The sequence below is a fragment of the Haliotis rubra genome, unplaced genomic scaffold (assembly GCF_003918875.1).
Source record: "Haliotis rubra isolate DU_JTF1 unplaced genomic scaffold, ASM391887v1 Scf108, whole genome shotgun sequence".
Taxonomy (NCBI): domain Eukaryota; kingdom Metazoa; phylum Mollusca; class Gastropoda; order Lepetellida; family Haliotidae; genus Haliotis; species Haliotis rubra.
In genome coordinates, this window is record NW_025764981.1 from 1827277 (window position 1) to 1848481 (window position 21205).

Consider the following 21205-nt stretch of genomic DNA (forward strand, 5'->3'; position numbering starts at 1 on the left):
CTTCAACTTTAATTCACTGGGGTCACTTACCAAACTGCATCCTTTTGCTTGTCAAAAGTTGCGGCTGAAAACCACATTAATTCGGGAGTGCCCACTCCCTAGAGTTTTTGTGCGGAGTAAGCCAAGGGATATCCGAAGCAACCCATCACAAGTTCTGAGTTAGCATATTGGGAGTTGGTGCTTTCTCCTGGCTTCCTTGTGTTATGCGACCTCATGGTTGTAGAGTCACACGGGGTAATCTGCGGCCCGCCATCCAACCGTGCGATAATGCATAGCGTGAGATAGGATAAGTTTAAAATTTGGAAATTTTAACATAAATTGTATCTTTATATACTTATCCTATCTCACGCGAAGGATACCCGCCCGACCTGCCCCACATCACAGATTACTGGGAGCTCCAAGACGAGAATGACTAGGGCAGGCTGTCAGGTTATCATCGAAGTGATCTGCACGCTTATGGAGATGATTGACAGGTCCTGCTATGGAGTGGGTCAGAGGTCAGGGGTCAGAGGCCAGAACGTTTGATTCAACTTAGCCTACAGGGCCCCGTTCCTCAAAGCGATCGTAGCGCTAAGGTGATCGTAACTCCCATACTTTAACATAGACTTACGACTGTCGTAACGCTACGATCGCTTTGAGGAAAGGGGCCCAGCACGTTTCCACACATGGTCGTACAGAAGAAGAGAGGTGCATAGCGTGAGATAGGATAAGTATATAATATACAATTTATGTTATAATTTCCAACACTGTTGTAATAAAGGAACAAGTGACTCTATCCTACTTGCGTATTTTTCTCCACATAAGTATTAACATATTTAAGATAATACTGTTTTGAAAAAAAGTTGTGTATCGTTTTGTATCGATACACCAGTCAGCGATATGATAGCTGTATCAACCGTCAAACTAAAATGTATAGTGATGTATCGGTGCATCAGTGAATCGTCCCAGCCCTAATAGTTACTATAATGCATGTGTCTAATAACGCGAGGGGTCATCCATGGACCCCAAACCCGCGTTATGGCGAGGGATGACTGTATCTGTGTTGTTTCTCTTATATATTGATGGGGTCGGTAGGGTAGCCTAATTGTTAATGCATTAGCTTGTCACACTGAAGACCCGGGTTCGATTCCCCACATGGGCACAATGTGTGAGGCCCATTAATGATGTCTCCACCGTGTAATTGCTGGAATATTGCTACAAGCAACGTAAAACTATACTCACTCTCTGTTATTGATAATACCAACAACAGAAGATTTAATTTTCATGTATTCTTTTGTAAAGGTTGGAACCGATCCTTGCTCGTATACAAGAAAACCGGAAGACGGTGGTGTGTCCGATAATTGATGCCATCAACGACAACACACTGGAGTATTCCGGACAGGGGGGCTACAACGTGGGTGGGTTTTCCTGGAGTATGCACTTCACCTGGAGAGACATCCCGGAGAGGGAGAAAGTTCATCGGAAATACACAGACCCAATCAGGTGAATATTGTTCATTGTGTAGACTGATAGATCATAGTGTCAATCAATGGATTGTCTGGTCCAGACTCAGTTATTTATGGAATACATTTAACAAAGGCAAACATTGGCATTAAACAACCAATGAAAAAATGTATTGTTCTCCTCTATCCCTGGGCACACCAGAAACCTATATTGTGGGTTCGAATCCTTTATTGTCCCATTTTCGTCTGCACCAAACTCCTGCCTCCAAGATGCATCGGGGTAGCCTAGAGGTTACAGCTTTCGCTCGTCATGCCGAAAACCCTGGTTCGATTTCCCACATGGGTACAATGTGTGAGGCCCATTAATTATGTACCCACCGTGATATTGCTGGAATATTGCTACAAACAACGTAAAACTAAACTCACTCACTCTTACCTCCCTGCCTTCAACCTTTGGCTAGCAAACTGCAGTTGGTAGAATAGTATTCATTACAGGTAGAATGACTGACAAGTTCTGAGCCTCACACAGAAGGAAGTGCATAGCGTGAAATCTTTTGTTGGGGACATCAGTGTTGGGAATTGGTTATAATCTCATAATTGACGATCGGTTCATTACAACCGATCAATCATCGAAAATAATTGATTAGCGTCATTTATCAAATTTTCCAGGTTATGTTTGTTAACGCACCAAAAATATAGAAAAACATGCAGTTCTTTCGAGTATTTTGCAAATTGCACAAAACACATTTGCAAATTTTACATCTTTAAAGGTTGACTAGTTTGTTAGGAACATACATTTCCTGGAGTCTTTAAGATAAACTCAATCCTGACTTGGAACGAGCTTGTAGTGCTTATGAAATGTAACAGACAAAACCAACCTTGTGAAAAATATTGTTTAAGCAATACAGTGTTCCCAAATTGTTTATTTTCGATTATGAGAAAACATGATCGATTGCTTGGTCGTTTAGTCATTGCGAACAATCTTCGATTATTTCAATTAATCGGACCACCACTAGTGGACATTACAGACGTAGAGGTTTATCCACAAACACTTGAGTGAGCTGAGACAGTAAACCGTTGTTCTCCTGTGACAGTTCAGTAAAGTATGCAGGTTTCTGTGATGTTTGAAAATGGAGAATCTTTAGTATTCTGATGTGGTCACAGAAAACAATCTGAATGCCTCAAGCCGTTCATGTAGATATGAGTACAAGATTAGGGAAGACGTCCTTTCTTCAAACCTCTAGTCTTGTCTTGTCCTGACTTCATGAATATATTACATATTCGTGTCATTAATCATTAAGCTTTTCCGTATACACAGCTCCCCGACAATGGCTGGAGGCTTGCTGGCGCTGGACAGGAAGTTCTTCTGGGAGATCGGAGCTTATGATGACGGGATGGACGTGTGGGGAGGAGAGAACCTCGAGATCTCCTTCAGAGTAAGTTGAGGGACTTTCGCTTATCATGTCCTTCTGTACATGGCAGTTGTTGGCCGTAGGCTATTGATTCATAGGTTTAGTTTTTGAAGTGAATCTCTAAACAACTGTCATCTTCATTTTGTTTTCTTTATGTCTAATATTTGTTGAAATGGCAATACTTTTTTCTCAGTGAAATTATTTTATGGGCCATTATCTGTAAACCGAAGTTATTAAAATTATTGATTTAAGTGACCACAGTACTTTGGTACCTAAAATGAAAATAAATCAACGTGATGCCAAACTACTGCCAGACAAATGGTTAATCAACTGTTCTGTGTTCCAGACCTGGATGTGTGGGGGCCGGCTGGAGTTTCTACCGTGTTCCCGTGTCGGTCATATCTTCCGTTCCAGTCATCCCTATACATTCCCAGGTAACCATGGCGATCTGAGTGAATTCTTTGTTTGGTTTGTTGTTTAATGCTGTACTCAGCCATTTTCCAGTTATATGACAGTGGTCTGTAGCTAAATGAGTCATGAGCAACAATGTACTCAGTTTGGCTCAAGGGCATCAATCAAGACTTGATGGTCATGATGTCAGTCACCAGATTGTCTGGCCCGACAGGACGTCATGAGCAACTATCTACTCAGTTTGGCTCAAGGGCATCAACCAACACTTGATGGTCATGATGTCAGTCACCAGATTGTCTGGCCCGACATGACGTCATGGGCAACAATGTACTCAGTTTGGCTCAAGGGCATCAACCAACACTTGATGGTCATGATGTCAGTCACCAGATTGTCTGGTCTAGACTGGATTATTCACAGACTGCCATGACAGTAGTTTGACATTAGTGGCTGGTGTGTATTTGGTTGTAGAGAGTGGACATGCTGCTTGGTATCTTTTGTCCAGACTCGAGCATGCATGATACATTCAACTGTTTTAACATAAGAACACTCACTCACTCACTCACTCACTCACTCACTCACTCACTCACTCACTCCTACTCACTCACTCACTCACTCACTCACTCACTCACTCACTCACTCACTCACTCACTCACTCACTCACTCACTCACTCACTCACTCACTCACTCACTCACTCACTCACTCAATGTTTGTTCAAGCAACTTGGTCATTAAGATCAGATGTGATGTCAAAGCATTTTGAATCTTTAGACTATCTGGAAATCAGTTAAATGTTTGTTGTTACTGAAAGCAGATTTTGAAAATATATGTCTTCTTCTTCTTCTTCTCTTCCTCCTCGTCCTTCTTTCCCTAGTGTGATATTGCTGGAATATTGCAAAAAACGGTGCTAGCAGTGATCCTTCTTCTCCTTCTCCTCATCCTTCAACTTTTCCTCCTCTCCTCCTCCTCCTTCTCTCTTCCTCATTTTCCTCTTCTTCTCCTCTTTTGCTCCTTCTCTCCTCTTCTTTTCCTCCTATTCTTCTCCCTCCTTTTCCTCCTCTCCTCTTCCTTTTTCTCCTGTCGTCTTCCTCCTATTCCTCCTCTCAATTTCTCCCCTTCTTCTTCCTCTCCTTTTTTCCTTTTCCTCCTCTTCCTCTCAATTTCTCCTCTTCCTCCTCCTCTTCCTCTCCTTTTCCTCATCTTCTTCCTCTCAATTCCTCCTTTTCCTCTCCTTTTCCTCCTCTTCCTCTCAATTCCTCCTCTTCCTCTCCTTTTCCTCCTCTTCCTCTCAATTCCTCCTCTTCCTCTCCTTTTCCTCCTCTTCCTCTCAATTTCTCCTTTTCCTCCTCCTTCTTCTTCTTTGCTGTGGTTTGCCCCAGTGAGATATTGCTGGAATATTGCTAAAAGCAGTGTTAAAAACAGCTCACCCACTGCTCACCATTAGTGCAAAAATAAATGTAGATAATGTATTTCAGCAATACTGATACTAACCTTTTTATTCAGGCGGCAAGGACACTCATGGTTTAAACTCAGTAAGGGTGGCCGAGGTCTGGATGGACGATTATAAAAGGCTGTTCTTTATGCACAGACATGACTTGAGGGTAAGGTATTGTGTGGAAGGGTTATTATACTTCAGTTCGTGACTTTCCCTTTTTTCTGATGCTAATGTCGGCTGATTATCAGGGTTTGATCTTCATTGGCCTGAGGTGACAGAATTTTAACATGACCAATAAAACACAAAATGAAAGGCAATATAACCTGAGGCTGAAGATGATATCTAAAAGTTTCAATATGAAAATCATGATTAAAAGTCGGCCTGACCTGGCAAGGTGTATATTCAACTGCTCCGAATCTAACCTCCCGTTTCGTATCTTGTTGTTGATGAGGCAGTTGGGTCTGAATATGATACCGACACTGTTGTGTCGAACTCTGATGTGTTCAGCTGACCATTGTCTCGAAGTAAAATATTGTCCCCATCATAGTCTCCGAATATATAAAATTGTGAATGAAACCAACAATTTCTTTTAGATAGAAAAGGAGCCCCTGTGAGAAGGGAGATTCAGAACCTGAGGAAATCTAGACTTACTTCATTTAGAGCTTTAGCATTGCAGAAAGGGCTGGGCAGAAGGGAAAATGATGCAGTTCAGGGACTGTGAGACAGAATCTCGAAGTAACAGCTTCGGTCCCAGGTCAGAGGCCAAGATAAGCTGCGTATCCGGGTAAAATACGCATAGAATTACGCATTGAAAAATAATTGTTGCGTACCAATTACGCATTTAAAATGTTAGATACGCAAAAGTTTAAAACAAATGCGAACGGAATATATTTATAAAAATCACTTGCATAATGAAAAAGACATCAATTGCTATCAAGTTGTACTGTTAGTATAGGACTAGTGTTGTACTGTCAGTAAAGGATAAGTGATTTTTTATGAAATAATTTCCATTATATTTAAGTTGGTTTTGATTAGGTATGACATAAGGCAGAACATACCTGTTTAGTAAACTTACTCAATGACGTAATACTTAGGTGAGTAAAGTGACTGAAATACGCACATATTTGAAAGCAGTGGGTAACGGGAAATGAAATACCCACTCAACATTCATAATACCCACTCCCAAAAATACAGTGGGTACAGTACCGACATGAGCTAAATCTTATCTGGAGGTCTGCCAGGTCCTTCGGTCCCCGGTCCCAGTCCCAGGTCCCTTTTAGGCATCATTTTGCGTTTGTGTGGAACCTCGGGTAACTTGAAGTGCTTATGTAGGTCCCGTCAACTTTCATTTGACTGTGCATAAAATTCACGATTTATAAGTCAGTCTAACCTTGCACGGTGTACTGTGTTGTAGAATAAAGACTTTGGTGATATATCTGCCCGAGTTGATCTCAGGAAGAAGCTGCAGTGCAAGAGTTTCAAGTGGTTCCTGGACAACGTGTACCCAGAGAAGTTTGTTCTGGATGAGGACGTCCTAGCCTGGGGTTTGGTGAGTACGAGTTCAGTCATGTGCTTCAGTAGAGGGACAGGATATTTGATAGTCGGAGGGGAGATTCAGTAGGGCTCCAATGTATCCAATATGAGGTGAATATAAATCATTCACTTTATTGTTATTAAACATACTTTATTGTCCCAAAGACAAAGGGATTACTGGTAGGCACAAGTGGTCCACTATGGTTGCTTTCTCCTTTTATTCACTTTATGGAAAACAACTTCTTGTTTTAATATGGTATAGTGTGACGTTTTCTGTGTAAATTGTTTAGCTAAACAATTTTAGCTTGATAGCAGTGTAAGATTCTATGTGGAGCCATGTTCTATTTGACCATCCAACATCTAGTATGCCAATCCAACAATGAGGTGAATATGATACTAGTACATGTCATGAATATTGGGTAATGAATACAATCACAAGCCAGCCCACGCAAGATTTAGCCCATGGGCTAAAATACGATATTTTTTTCCGTATTTTAGCCCATGGGCTTAAATTTGGATTTAAATCCTGGATGTTTAGAGTGACGTCCCTTTCCAAACGCATGGCGAACCTCGACGTTTTTAACTTTAGTAGTGCTGTGCGAGGTTATCACGTTTACAGAACATTTTGGACGCCTGTTACAGGGCAGTTATTTGTGACAGAAATTGATCATCTTAACCCCTATGATGTGCGTGCAGTTAAATTGAACCATGTGGTCATTCAATTTTGACTTTATAGACCAGTTTCCTGATAAAAGAGTTTAAAAAAAAATTCTTTTAATTTTATCAACATATTGTGCATTTTTGAATTTAAGCCCTGGGCTTAAATATGGTTAAAATATTTCATCACTAGGACAGTGATTTTCCGTATTTAAGCCCCCGGTAACAGTTTAAATTTGTCATGAAAATGGCCAGCAATCATATTGCTGTCAAACTGAATATAGTGTTGACATTTTTCCTGCCTTGCTTGGATATATTCCTTTTTGCATATCTCGCATTGATCATGTTGATGATTACCAACCAAATTCAAGTTTAAACACTTCTTTTTGAAACATTCATGAGTATTCGATTCTAACAACCAAATTCTTTGAAAATGTGAGTGAATCATAACAGCCCTAGGCCTAGTATTCATTTGAGATCTCACAGATTTGGTAGAAAAGGAGATATGTATTTGTGTTACATGATGGTGGGATTGTGGTTCAATGTTGAGAGGACACAAATGTTGGAAGAGGATTTGAGGATGTATGTTTTTGGTGAACAAATATATTTTATATAATTTTGATCGACTGACATGCGTTACACATGCTTAAACACAAATGGCAAGACAAATGTGAGGGGATGGGTTCAGGATACTCTGTGAAGTCGGCACAAATGACCTCGGTATCAAAGAATTCACTTGGAGTGACTGAAAGAGTGAGTTTAGTTTTATGCCACTTTTAGCAATATTCCAGCAATATCACTGCAGGGGACACAAGAAATGGGTTTCTCACATTGTACCCATGTGGGAATCGAACCTGGGTCTTCGGCGTGACGAGCAAACGCTTTAACCACTGGGCTATCCCACTGCGCCATATCTTAGAGTGGGATAGGTATATATATAAGCATGAAATGTTAGGTTGGAATCCAGGTGTAACTGTGACCAAACTTGCGATAGAAAGGCGTGATTGTGGTCATGTGATTTACGTTTGAGATCATTGTGTTATCTTTAGGTTAAATGGCCTATTTTGGAAAGATATGAATATTTTAAATTTTTTCCTTTTTTTGAAGGTGAGGTCTGGGGGTAGTACACTCTGTCTGGACACCCTAGGCCGAGAGGACAAGATTGAATATGATCTTGGAGTTTTCAGTTGTCAGCACGGGGCCAGCGCAAATGAGGTAAGTGATCAAAGCTGCAAGAGGGCCCAAATTGGGGGTGTTGAAAGTCAATCAGCGAAACATGGGGCCTTAATTGGTAGTCATTATTCTTTAAACTTGGTGAAGAATAGACTCACATGATTAGAGAAAAAGCTGTAAGGTTAAGTGTAAAATATGAAATATACCTATGTGAATGCAGGTCGTCACTTAGGCGGATCCGGTGTGTGTGTGTGTGTGTGCGTGCGTGCGTGCGTGCCTGTTTTTGTTGTTGTTTTTTTGCACCCCTTTTGTCCTGAAAGTTTATTAAATGACCATTGAAACTCGGGTGAAAATGAAGTGTGACCCAAAAAGCTCTATCCGCCCCTGTGTCAGTTGTGAAGAAATGTCAACACAGCTGGTTCTGCTTTTCATTCATTGATGCAATTCGTAGTTGAAAATAACAAATTATCTTCTTTCGCTGGATCTAGTCTTATGCAAGATTTTGGATGACTACAATAAACAGTGAAGTAAATCTTAAGTAAATCTTTTAAGATAAATATTAGACTCATCATTTGCTTTCAATAGGTTCTATAAGTTGTTTTACACTAAACTGTATACCCCATAGGGACCCTCATTTAATGTGATTTGTTCTTAAACAAATGTTTTCAGATATGAGCTGCCTGATTAGCTGGTCACAGTGATAGACAGTAATTTTACTGACTACGACATAAAACAACATTAATTCAATTTCGTGTTTTGTGTAGATTTACAACTTATTCCCTGTTTTCAGCTGTTTTCCTTAAGTAAGACGAATGAGCTGCGGAGAGAGGAAGTGTGCCTCGACTCCCAGGGGGACGACGGCAGCGTTGCCAGGATGATGCTGTGTTTTAAAAAGACCCCCGGAATGAAGTGGAAATATGATGTGGTAGGTTCCGATGGTTATGACAAGAGTGACTAATACTACCATACCCTCACCAATACACCTGAACATACACCCACCTGTCCTATCTTACACCTCTTCATACACCTGAAGGTACACCCACCCATCCTCCAGACCATCACCAATACACCGGCCCCTGTTCCACAAAATGATTGTTGCACTAAGGTGATCGTCAACTCCCATACTTTAACATAGACTTACGACTGTCGTAGCACTAAGATGATCGTAACTCCCATACTTTAACATAGACTTACGACTGTCGTAGCGCTAAGATGATCGTGAACTCCCATACACATAGAACGATGTCGAGCTTAAGATGATCGTAACTCCCATACTTTAACATAGACTACGATTGTCGAAGTTAAGATGATCGTAACTCCCATACTTTAACATAGACTTACGACTGTCGTAGCGCTAAGATGATCGCAACTCCCATACTTTAACATAGACTTACGACTGTCGTAGCGCTAAGATGATCGTAACTCCCATACTTTAACATAGACTTACGACTGTCGTAGCGCTTAAGATGATCAAATAACTCCCATACTTTAACATAGACTTACGACTGTCGTAGCGCTAAGATGATCGTAACTCCCATACTTTAACATAGACTTACGACTGTCGTAGCGCTAAGATGATCGTAACTCCCATACTTTAACATAGACTTACGACTGTCGTAGCGCTAAGATGATCGTAACTCCCATACTTTAACATAGACTACGACTGTCGTAGCGCTAAGATGATCGCAACTCCCATACTTTAACATAGACTTACGACTGTCGTAGCGCGTTAAGATGATCGCAACTCCCATACTTTAACATAGACTACGACTGTCGTAGCGCTAAGATGATCGCAACTCCCATACTTTAACATAGACTTACGACTGTCGTAGAGCCTAAGATGATCGTAACTCCCATACGGGTATTTTAAGTTGGATTACTTGTGCCCAATCCCTTTCACATTTGTGAATAAAATATGTTTAAATCAAATCAAATCAAATCAACTCCCATACTTTAACATAGACTTACGACTGTCGTAGCACTAAGATGATCGTAACTCCCATACTTTAACATAGACTACGACTGTCGTAGCGCTAAGATGATCGCAACTCCCATACTTTAACATAGATAGACTGTTGCAGCTAAGATGATCGTAACTCCCATGTAACATAGACTAGCTGTCTAAGATGATCGTAACTCCCATACTTTAACATAGACTTACGCACTGTCGCTCTAAGATGATCGTAACTCCCATACGGGTATTTTAAGTTGGATTACTTGTGCCCAATCCCTTTCACATTTGTGAATAAAATATGTTTAAATCAAATCAAATCAAATCAACTCCCATACTTTAACATAGACTTACGACTGTCGTAGCACTAAGATGATCGGAACTCCCATACTTTAACATAGACTACGACTGTCGTAGCGCTAAGATGATCGCAACTCCCATACTTTAACATAGACTTACGACTGTCGAAGCGGTACGATCATTTTGAGGAACAAGGTCCTGAATGTACACCTATCCTTACACCCTCCAGTACATGGGATGATGTTTTGACCATGTTCCTGGATATTATCATCCTAAATTTGTAGGATGAATTTTTAAAATTTTCAAAACTTTATCCATTTCAAACCTGGAAAGCTCAAAAGCACATTAATTGTGTGCAGTAAAATTATATTTTCATAAGTAAAACATAGTGAATGATATTGGTATCTTCATCCTGAAAATGCCAAAGACCCGGGTTCGAATCCCCACATGGGCACAATGTGTGAAGCCCATTTCTGGTGTCCCCCGCCGTGATGTTGCTGGAATATTGCTAAAAGCGACGTAAAACCAAACTCAGTCAGTCAGTCAGTCATCCTGAAAATGCAAAAATAGATAATTTGGACAAATAGATTACATATTGCCACGGAGGGCTAAAACAATCTTTCCAATAAACCCTTCCTTCAGAGGGGTGGTGGGGAAGCCTAGGGCACCCACATGGGTGCAATGTGTGAAGCCCATTTCTGGTGTCCCCTATAAAAGCGGCATGAAACTCAAGTCACTCACTCCCTCGTATAGCTCTCTGTTTCCTCAGACCGACCGTCTCCTTCTGATGGTACTGGATGGTGGGGTGGCCAAGTGGTTAAAACGTTCGCTCGTCACGCAAATATTGCTAAAAGTGGCAAAACCCAACTCACTCCCTCACTCACTCGTATAGCTCTCTGTTTTCTCAGACCGACAGTCTCCTTCTGATGGTACTGGATGGTGGGGTGGCCAAGTGGTTTAAAACGTTCGCTCGTCACGCTTATATTGCTAAAAGTGGCAAAACCCAACTCACTCCCTCACTCACTCGTATAGCTCTCTGTTTTCTCAGACCGACAGTCTCCTTCTGATGGTACTGGATGGTGGGGTGGCCAAGTGTTTAAAACGTTCGCTCGTCACGCGAATATTGCTAAAAGTGGCAAAACCGAACTCACTCACCACTCACTCAGCTTGCTTCTGAAGTTGTTAACAATGTTATCATGTCTTCATTCCAGGTCCAAGGCACGATTATCCAGGAGAAGTCTGGCAAGTGTTTAGACAGAGCCAAGCTGACTGCCGGCGGCACCGTCATAGTAAATCCATGTAACGGAGGAGACTCGCAGAAGTGGACATTTGAAACAGTCAGCATTTGAGGGATTGTTTAGAAAGGTTATTTATTGAGCTTTCAGCTCCACTGAATATGTATGTTGTATATATGAGTAAGTAAAATGTGTGTGTGGAACATGTGACGAGTGTCTTCCTGTTCTGGACTCTAGGATAGTGCATTTGATGGAATATGCATGCTTGAGAGGGCAATGGTTGGTACTTACTTTAGATTGCTAGATCCGAGAAAATTGATGTCATTATCACCTGTATCTTAGCCTTCAATTATAATTAATTTCAGCATAGGATGCTGTAAAGAGGGCAAGAGATTTCAACCAGTTGGATCGTCATTCAACAAGAAACAACTGAACCAATATTTTGCACACTACAGTCGGTTTGGCTCAAATGCGGACCGTCGAATTACAATCTAACTCGAAAACTATTAAACATAACATACTCAATGAAACGCTGATCATAATCAAAACATCATACCCACTCTGTGAGGTTTTTGCAGAATTTTTGGCCTAAAAATAATAAAGTTGTTTAACAAACTATCATTAAAATATTGACACAGTTCACTGTTTGTTACGAGGGAGGAGTGCAGAGAAAGGGACAGCCAGGTGTTCGAGAAGCACGTTCACAAAGTTATTTATTCATTTACCTGTGCAAAAAGCTCACAGAGTGGGTATGATGTTTTGATTATGATCAGCGTTTCATTGAGTATTTTATGTTTATTAGTTTTCGAGTTAGATTGCAATTCATCGGTCCGCTTTTGAGCCAAACGCACTATAATACTAGATAGAGACTTACACATTATTATCCCAAAATATCCTGATATTTTCAAATATGCGGAGAATAAGACCAAAGCAAGAGAAAATTTGTAAATTTGGAGGTGCAGTGTAAACATGCTTATTCCATCATACTATATGCCCTCAAAAACTTACTATAGCACAAATGAGAGGATGTCTCACTCAGAGATGAGCGATTGCCAGAATGTTGTATAGCTGAGCTTTGCTGTAACCGAGTGAGAGGCATAGATCCCGTGTTAGTTTCTGGTTGTGTTTTTATGAGGTTTTTCGTAGAGCAAAGACTTTGTGGGCAACAAATGAATTACTTGTGAGTCAGATATGCCACTGGAACTGATGCTTCTAAGTTGGGGAATTTTACGATTATGATAATTGATATGGGTAGCTACTCTATCTCAATTCCATTTATTTTTTCATTTCTATTTCTTTCTTTCTTTCTTTTTCTATCTGTATTGACTAAATTTCCCACCTGTTCTGACATGAGAGGTGTAGGTACTGAAACCATTACTTTCTTTGCTGATATAATAGTATCTGTACTGCGCTGTAATATAGTATCATCAAAATGAGGCATTAATAAGAACAGTTATTATGTGGAATACGGTAATACCATGGCATTCTGATGAACGTGTAATTTGTCATGCTGAGAGATAGTGCTTGTGTGAATGGTGAGACTGAAAACAGCTGGTACGTAGTCATAGATTATGCCAGCACAGGTTCCTCATTGGTTCTTATGCACAGTGTATAAAGATATGCAATAAAAATATATTTTCTTAAAGGAATAAACCACAGAAAAAATGTTGTTTGCTCTGAAATGTAACCCATATGTGAAGGTGTATGTTTTGTACTGCTACATCTTCATATGTCATATACTCATGGAAGGAATTAAGGGAACATGAAACAAGAACTTAAGCTGGGAATATAAATGTATATTTCCCACATTAATGAACACTATGAGACAGTATTAGTATGTGATGTGTTGGGACATGAACTAGAACACCAGGGCCCTCTTTCACAACGGGATCTTAACACTACAATGAGCATAAGCCTCTGTTAAAGTATGTCAGTTACAATCACCATAATAAGTGAGGCAGTTACGATCACCTTAAGTATGTTAGTTATGATCACCTTAAATATGGGAATTACGATCACTTTATGTATGTCAGTTACAATCACCATAAGTGAGGCAGTTACGATCACCTTAAGTATGTTAGTTATGATCACCTTAAATATGGGAATTACAATCACCCTATGTATGTCAGTTACAATCACCATAAGTGAGGCAGTTACGATCACCTTAAGTATGTTAGTTATGATCACCTTAAATATGGGAATTACAATCACCCTATGTATGTCAGTTACAATCACCATAAGTGAGGCAGTTACAATCACCTTAAGTATGTTAGTTATGATCACCTTAAATATGGGAATTACAATCACCCTATGTATGTCAGTTACAATCACCATAAGTGAGGCAGTTACGATCACCTTAAGTATGTTAGTTATGATCACCTTAAATATGGGAATTACGATCACTTTATGTATGTCAGTTACAATCACCATAATAAGTGAGGCAGTTACGATCACCTTAAGTATGTTAGTTATGATCACCTTAAATATGGGAATTACAATCACCCTATGTATGTCAGTTACAATCACCATAAGTGAGGCAGTTACGATCACCTTAAGTATGTTAGTTATGATCACCTTAAATATGGGAATTACAATCACCCTATGTATGTCAGTTACAATCACCATAAGTGAGGCAGTTACGATCACCTTAAGTATGTTAGTTATGATCACCTTAAATATGGGAATTACGATCACTTTATGTATGTCAGTTACAATCACCATAAGTGAGGCAGTTACGATCACCTTAAGTATGTTAGTTATGATCACCTTAAATATGTGAATTACAATCACCCTATGTATGTCAGTTACAATCACCATAAGTGAGGCAGTTACAATCACCTTAAGTATGGGAATTATGATCAACATAAGTACATCAGTTATCTTCACCATAAGTATGGTTACAATTATCTTAGCACTAAGGTTGGAATGGAGCCCTGGGCCTAGATTTTCGAAGCTCTCTTAGCGCTAAGATAGTCGTAAGTGCCATACATTAACATTAACTTACGACTATCTTAGCGCTAAGAGAGCTTCGAAAATCTAGGCCCTGGTTATTATAGTTCAAGCACAGGGTGTGAGCTGACATCATTTCTATGTGTTCCCATTTTTCCTACCATCAGCATATTCATCACATTGACTGTACATGTCTTTCATTCTTAATAGACTGCTAGGCAAAAGATGGTACCTGTATACACTTGATACACTTGAAACCTGGCTTTGACCAAAAATATCAAATATCATCTGAATATTACTAGGATGAAGACAGTCGCCGAAACACTGCAAACTGAGTGTCCTGTCATGTATTGCCATTGTGATTAGTGGTATGGTAAATAGTACCAAACAGCTCATGCTATAAGTTACTGATGCCATCATCTGGGACCCATTGTACTTGTAATAAAAATAAACCGTTGATTGTATCCCAAGAATTGTGTAAGAAGATATGGAAATGGTTCCAATGAGAGGACAATAGCATCACTGGAAGGCATTACCGTCACAAGCATAACTGTGATATTTATATTAAATACATCCCATCGCCATCACATGTATTTTATATTTTTTCTCTATAATTCATGACATCCTCAAACCACAAGGATATATATTCCTTTGGCAGTTTACATTGGTGGGAAGATTTCCATTTTGCCTTATCTGAAATATCAACATTATTTAACTATTCATATTACCTAGGTCATGTGGGTAGTTCTTATTATATCATAGGGGTGTAAGTTGGTGTTATGCATCTGCTAGGCAGTATACACTTGTGGGAGGATTTCCATTTTGCCTTATAGTGAATGGAGGGGACAGAGATATGATATATCAACATTATTCAACTTTGTGTAATATGCATATTCATAATAACTAGGTCATTTGGGTAGTTCTCATTGTATCATAGGGGTGTAAGGTGACTTGCTGTTATGTATCTGCTTGTTGTACTGTGTAGTATGTTGCCCTTTTTTTACAATCCGTTTGAGTCAGAAACGGACCGATGAATTGCAAATTTTATCATTGTACAAAATTGCCACATAAATATAACTCGTACACATGTTTATCATTTACTAATACCCAACAGCTTTCTTATATTTGAAAATTTTCCGGACTCCACCAAAAAAGTTGTTTAAGAAACTATCATCACTGAAAACGCAAAAGTTGTTATCTGTCGCGGCGGGGTGAAACTGCAGAAACGGAACAGCCAGTCATGGCGGGGGACATCTCAAAATCTATTCCGGGAGACTTGTCGGTTTCAAATATCAGAAAGCTGTTGGGTATTAGTAAATGATAAACGTGTACTATTTATATTTATGTGGCAATTTTGTACAATGATAAAATTTGCAAATCATCGGCCCGTTTCTGACTCAAACGGACTGTAAGTGATGGAATCTCCTGGTGGGATGTGTTTCAAATACTATTTACCTACAAATATATTTATATTGCCTTTTTTGACCAGTTATGAGGAAGTGTAGAATAATCAGTGTTTACATCGACCATAGATTTTATGGGCAGTTTCATCCATTCTGTGTTAGGGAATGTTGATCATGTTCTCCCCCTTGATGTACGAGCTGTGTGCATCTACTTAACATTGAATGTGAGTTTGGTATGCTCGCATGATGCAATACCTGATACAAGACATGGTTGATACAATATGATACAAGATACAATACTCGATATACACTAAATGATATATATTTCATACACGACAATATATGATACATTATTGTGATATATATCATACATGATGCATAAAATGCACGCATACTCCCACACAAAGGCATGCACTCACACATGCACCAACCATGCACACATACTTTGCACACAGAGACATGCTTACACACATGCGCATATGCACACGCAACCACACACACATGCATGTGCACGCAACCACACACACATGCATGCATGCATGCCTGAATTCATGTATATGTTTAATGTGAACATAGTTCATATGAGGGTTTGGTGTCTCATATATTTATTGTAGATGTGTTAATGACAAAATGAAAATGCAATAATTGTAACTTTGTGCCCCGTCTCTCTTGAGTCTGCCCTCCATCACAGCCTTCAACATTGCCAATAGTGGTATCGGTGTCTTGGTGCTTTGTACACAGCCATCCAGGGGGACGATCTAGAAAGTGTTCATTGCAATACAATATTCGTAAGCCTATGATAAACTATAGAGTTACGACAAGTTGTAACGTTACGAAGTCTTTGTGGATCGGGACCCTGAAAACTACACTAAACATAGTACTTACCCAGTCATCTGCAAGTAAGATTTCATATTAAATAATGTCTTTCAGATTTCTATCGGTTTATTCCAGTGTGTAAGAGTGTGTAGTTAAATATACCATACATGTATATGCAACCTGTTTGCAGCAGGGGTTGATGGGAGTGAGGTTATGCTGTGTAATATATACTGAGGGAAGAAAATAAGGGATCACATGAAAGCACAAGTGTTCCTTTATTTTTTTCCACGTTTCTTCACAAGCTATCCGATACAAAGCTTGTGAAGAAACCTGGAAAAAAATAAAGGAACACTTGTGATCCCTTATTTTTTTTCCTCAGTATATAAAAGAACTGTCTGTTTATATACACATATATGTTTCTGTCAGAGTATCAGAGTTAAATATTACAAAGTAAGACAATATTTACATCAGGTGCATAGATACCTTCTAGTGCAGCTACCTCAAAATATGTTAGAAGTGTCCATCACATCCAATATTTCCATTCTCCGCTCCGTACCGGAGACCGACCGGAAGATGTTATAGTAGTGGTAAATTTGAAGGTGGACAGTCCCTATAACTGAAAAGATTTGCATTTAAAATGAATATCAGATGAGGGTCTGTTGTTACAATACTCTCCATGAGCCAAATCTCGGATATGTGCAAACCAAAATGAATTAAGCTGGTAGTGAACAGGCTCTGTTCAAAATCATAGATATGTTATTAGCAATGACAGGACAGGTAAATTATAGTCATGACCATGGTTTCACTTGTTATGGACTTATATAACATTATTTGTGAAGTTTTAATAAACTGGGCATGTTTACAGACTCTTTCTTGCATTAAATGCAATGACACAAATCTGAGTAAAATATCATATACCTTCTTCCCTTTGTTTGTTTATTGCCACACTCAGCAATATTCCATCCATATTATGACAGTCTGTAAATAAATAACATGGACTGTTATTGATCCTATCAGTGAAATACAAGTCAGTAACATTAATTGTAAAAACAATATTTCTTGGCAATGTTTACTGATACTTTTTTAACAGGTGTTGTACCAAATATTGGCCTATAAGCAGGCCCTGGTCTGTCACTGTGTAAGGTAAAATATACTACCTACATTGACTTGACTTTTCTATCCATTTGAGGCAGATACTTTTTCAATGTACCTGGGATAAAGTGTCATACCTGACTTGCTGTGTTACCATTTGAGTGTTTGTTATTTACATACATACATGTCTATTAGAGGTGTGACGATACAGAAATTTCACGATACGATATGTATCGCGATATCTTGGAATGATACGATTCGATTCAATACATATCACGATATGCTATCTTTAGTTATTTTCTTTAAAAATGTATATTTTGATAGCAATTAACAGTGTAAATTTTGACATAACCGTCAGTTTCCAGTGAAAATTAACAATTTTAAGGTCTACGATACATATCACAATACGAGAAAAAGCATCGATATATTTATCCAGATAAACTATCATGATTATCGATACTACGATATATCGATATATCGTCACAGCTCTAATGTCTATACTGCTGAAAGTTATTTTATACCATGACATACCCGTCCGGGTTAGAATATTGATCTTCAGTAACCCATGCTTGTTGTAAGAGATGACTAATGGGATCTGGTGGTCAGACTCGCTGACTTGGTTGACACATGTCATCGGTTCCCAATTGCGTAGATCGATGCTGATGCTGTTGATCACTTGATTGTCTGGTCCAGACTTGATTATTTACAGTCCGCCGCCAAATAGCTGGAATATTGCTGAGTGCAGCGCTAAACTCACTCACTCACTATACCATGACAGACTATTTTGACAATCATGAACTGATGTTATTGTTAGATTTTATGAGTGCTTCTGGTGGTCATCAATTTGCACTTGTATGAATGAATTAAATCAGCTGCTTTTGTATTAAAGCATGCAAAGATGGTGTTACCTATAGGCTAATACAGGTTTGTACAGAAATAGTTGGAGACAGATTAACTATGGTAACATGGAACAATCAGGGTTCCTTAACTTATTTTGAGTGGTGTATACAGGCTTGTACTGGAGGAGCTGATGCTCAAGCTCTTGGTGCAGATTGTTGGGATTTAGGGATCACACAGGTTTGACTTCACATGTGATATTCATGTTTTGCAGCAAGTGCCTGTGGATATTGTTTTTAAGGTGTTAATTGATGGCGAATAAAACATTTTGAATGAAGGTTGTTTGTTTGTTGCTTAATGCCTCAATCAGCAATATTTCAGCTATATAACAGCGGTCTGTAAACAATCGAGTCTGGACCAGACAATCCAGTGATTGGCATCATGAGCATGAATCTACTCAAGTGAGATAGGACATGTGTCAACCAAGTCAGGAGCCTGATCCAGTCAGTCGCATCTTACGACAAACCCGATCTTAAGGGAATCATCATTGTTTTATCCCGTAATGGCAGTTAGGGCAACACCTGATAGATATTGATGTCTTTTGGTATGTCAACACGTGACTAAACGACTTACTTTCCTAGATCTGGGCAATGCTTCATTCAATAGGTACCTGTGAAGGTCCGGGTTAGAATATTGGACTTCAGTAACCCATGCTTGTTGTAAGAGGCGACAAACGGATCGGGTGGTCAGGCTCGCTGACTTGGTTGACACATGTCATCGGTTCCCAATTGCGCAGATCGATGCTCATGCTGTTGATCACTGGATTGCCTGGTCCAGACTCGATTATTTACAGACCGCCTCTGTATGGCTGGAATATTGCTGAGTGCGGCGTAAAACTAAACTCACTCACTCACTCATTCAGTAGGCGACCACGGTGATCACAGGGAATGTGGGAAATCGAACGGGTCTTCTGCGTGACGAGCGAACACTTGAACCACTAGGCTACCCCACCGCCCCTACCCTACACAGACATGCTACAGACACTATACAGAGGTACAACTAGGATGAGATTGACTTGCCGAGGTGTCAGCTTGGCGATCCCCTTGTGCAGTTTCCAACTATTATACTCTTGAAACACAACGCATGAGATGCACGTGCACAACGCCGTACACGTGCATGGGGTGTCCTTTTTTATTTTGACGGCTTTCAAGAAGGACGATAAATCACTGCAGACCATTAATTTTGACAATCATCTTGCATCACACAGTTGTTAGTGTTTGTTTCTAGCTGTTTTTATTTGTTTGAAAATGAAAATCGTACACATGCAAATTTCACGTCATACACCAATCATCTCACAAGAGCAATTACTGTACAAACAACTATGGTCATAAGGAAGCACAAGTGGTGATGCACTCTCAAAACATTCATTATTATCATATCAACATTCCATTGACTCCGATATATCTCTCAATGTTTTCAATCGTAAATCGAAAATGAAGTTCCCCTACTTTTTTTGAAGAGCATACATTTATGACGCCCATTTCTGTTGTCACAGCGTTGTCATTGCTGAATATTGCTCTAAACGACGTAAAACTCAGCCACTCTCTGATACAACCAAGATATTCTTCGAAACATCTTAAAACTAAGCCCATTCAGTCACTAGATATGCCTCGTGTCTCTACGTCTGCTATGAACCAAAGAGTGAGTGAGTTGTTTTCTCTACTATATGGCGGTATGTACCAAAGAAGATTCAAACATGTTTCTATAATTTCAGGGTTGCCTATGGTAATGTAGGGATCTTCTGCATGTACCTGGTGACTTGACATGTGCATTGTCACACTTAAAGGCAAAACGTCAATCGGCGTTTCGTGCAAACGTTATATGACGTTCTTTCTTAACCTATTGGCCAACATCTACGTACAGGGGTAGCCTTGTGGTTAAGCGTTGGATCGTCTCGCCGAAATCTCGGTTCGATTTCCCACATGGGTACAATGTGTGAAGTCCATTTCTGGTGTCGCCCGTCGTGATATTGTTGAAATATTGCTAAAAGCGGCGTAAAACCACACTCACCCACGTTTCATATACGTATGTTTAGATTTAGTAACATGCTTTTGGTGCAGCTTTGAATCTGTTTGAATGGTAGCATGGATCAATGAGACTGCTATGTATTGTATTTAAGTGCCCATTCACAAAGGCGTAGTGTTTGTGTCTTCACTTCCCGACATCCGTTAAGATCGGTTAGAATTCATCTTTAGCAACCAAGGCTTGTCTTAATAAGAAGGGGCGGTGGGGTAGCCTAGTGGTTAAGGCGTTCGCTCGTCACGCCGAAGACCCGGGTTCGAATCCCCACATGGGCACAATGTGTTAAGCCCATTTCTGGTGTCCCCCGCCGTGATATTGCTGGAATATTGCTAAAAGCGGCGTAAAACTAAACTCACTCACTCACCCACTTAATAAGAAGCGACTAACAGAATCGGATGCTTGATCGTCCTTGACTTGCGTGATGCTCGTCATCGTATCCCAGGGCGGTGGAGTAGCCTAGTGGCTAAATCGTCCGCTCGT

General features: G+C 39.8%; 1 protein-coding gene and 1 long non-coding RNA gene across 2 annotated transcripts in view; one reads left to right on the forward strand and one right to left on the reverse strand.

The window, feature by feature from the left end:
• Positions 1-12118, forward strand: part of LOC124281314 (probable N-acetylgalactosaminyltransferase 9) — a 34432-nt gene extending 22314 nt beyond the window's left edge. The window contains exons 4-11 of the mRNA XM_046717341.1: positions 1282-1482; positions 2761-2878; positions 3201-3288; positions 4766-4863; positions 6112-6246; positions 7995-8102; positions 8851-8985; positions 11523-12118. Of these exons, the coding sequence (XP_046573297.1) occupies positions 1282-1482; positions 2761-2878; positions 3201-3288; positions 4766-4863; positions 6112-6246; positions 7995-8102; positions 8851-8985; positions 11523-11660 (1021 nt within the window). The 3' untranslated portion in view covers positions 11661-12118. The remainder of the gene's footprint in view (positions 1-1281; positions 1483-2760; positions 2879-3200; positions 3289-4765; positions 4864-6111; positions 6247-7994; positions 8103-8850; positions 8986-11522) is intronic.
• Positions 12119-16480: 4362 nt separating this feature from the next.
• On the reverse strand, positions 16481-17329 carry LOC124281549. The gene is made up of 2 exons (XR_006899935.1): positions 17198-17329; positions 16481-16656 (listed from the first exon to the last, which is right to left on the reverse strand). It is a non-coding gene; the product is annotated as an uncharacterized LOC124281549 (long non-coding RNA).
• Positions 17330-21205: the final 3876 nt, after the last annotated feature.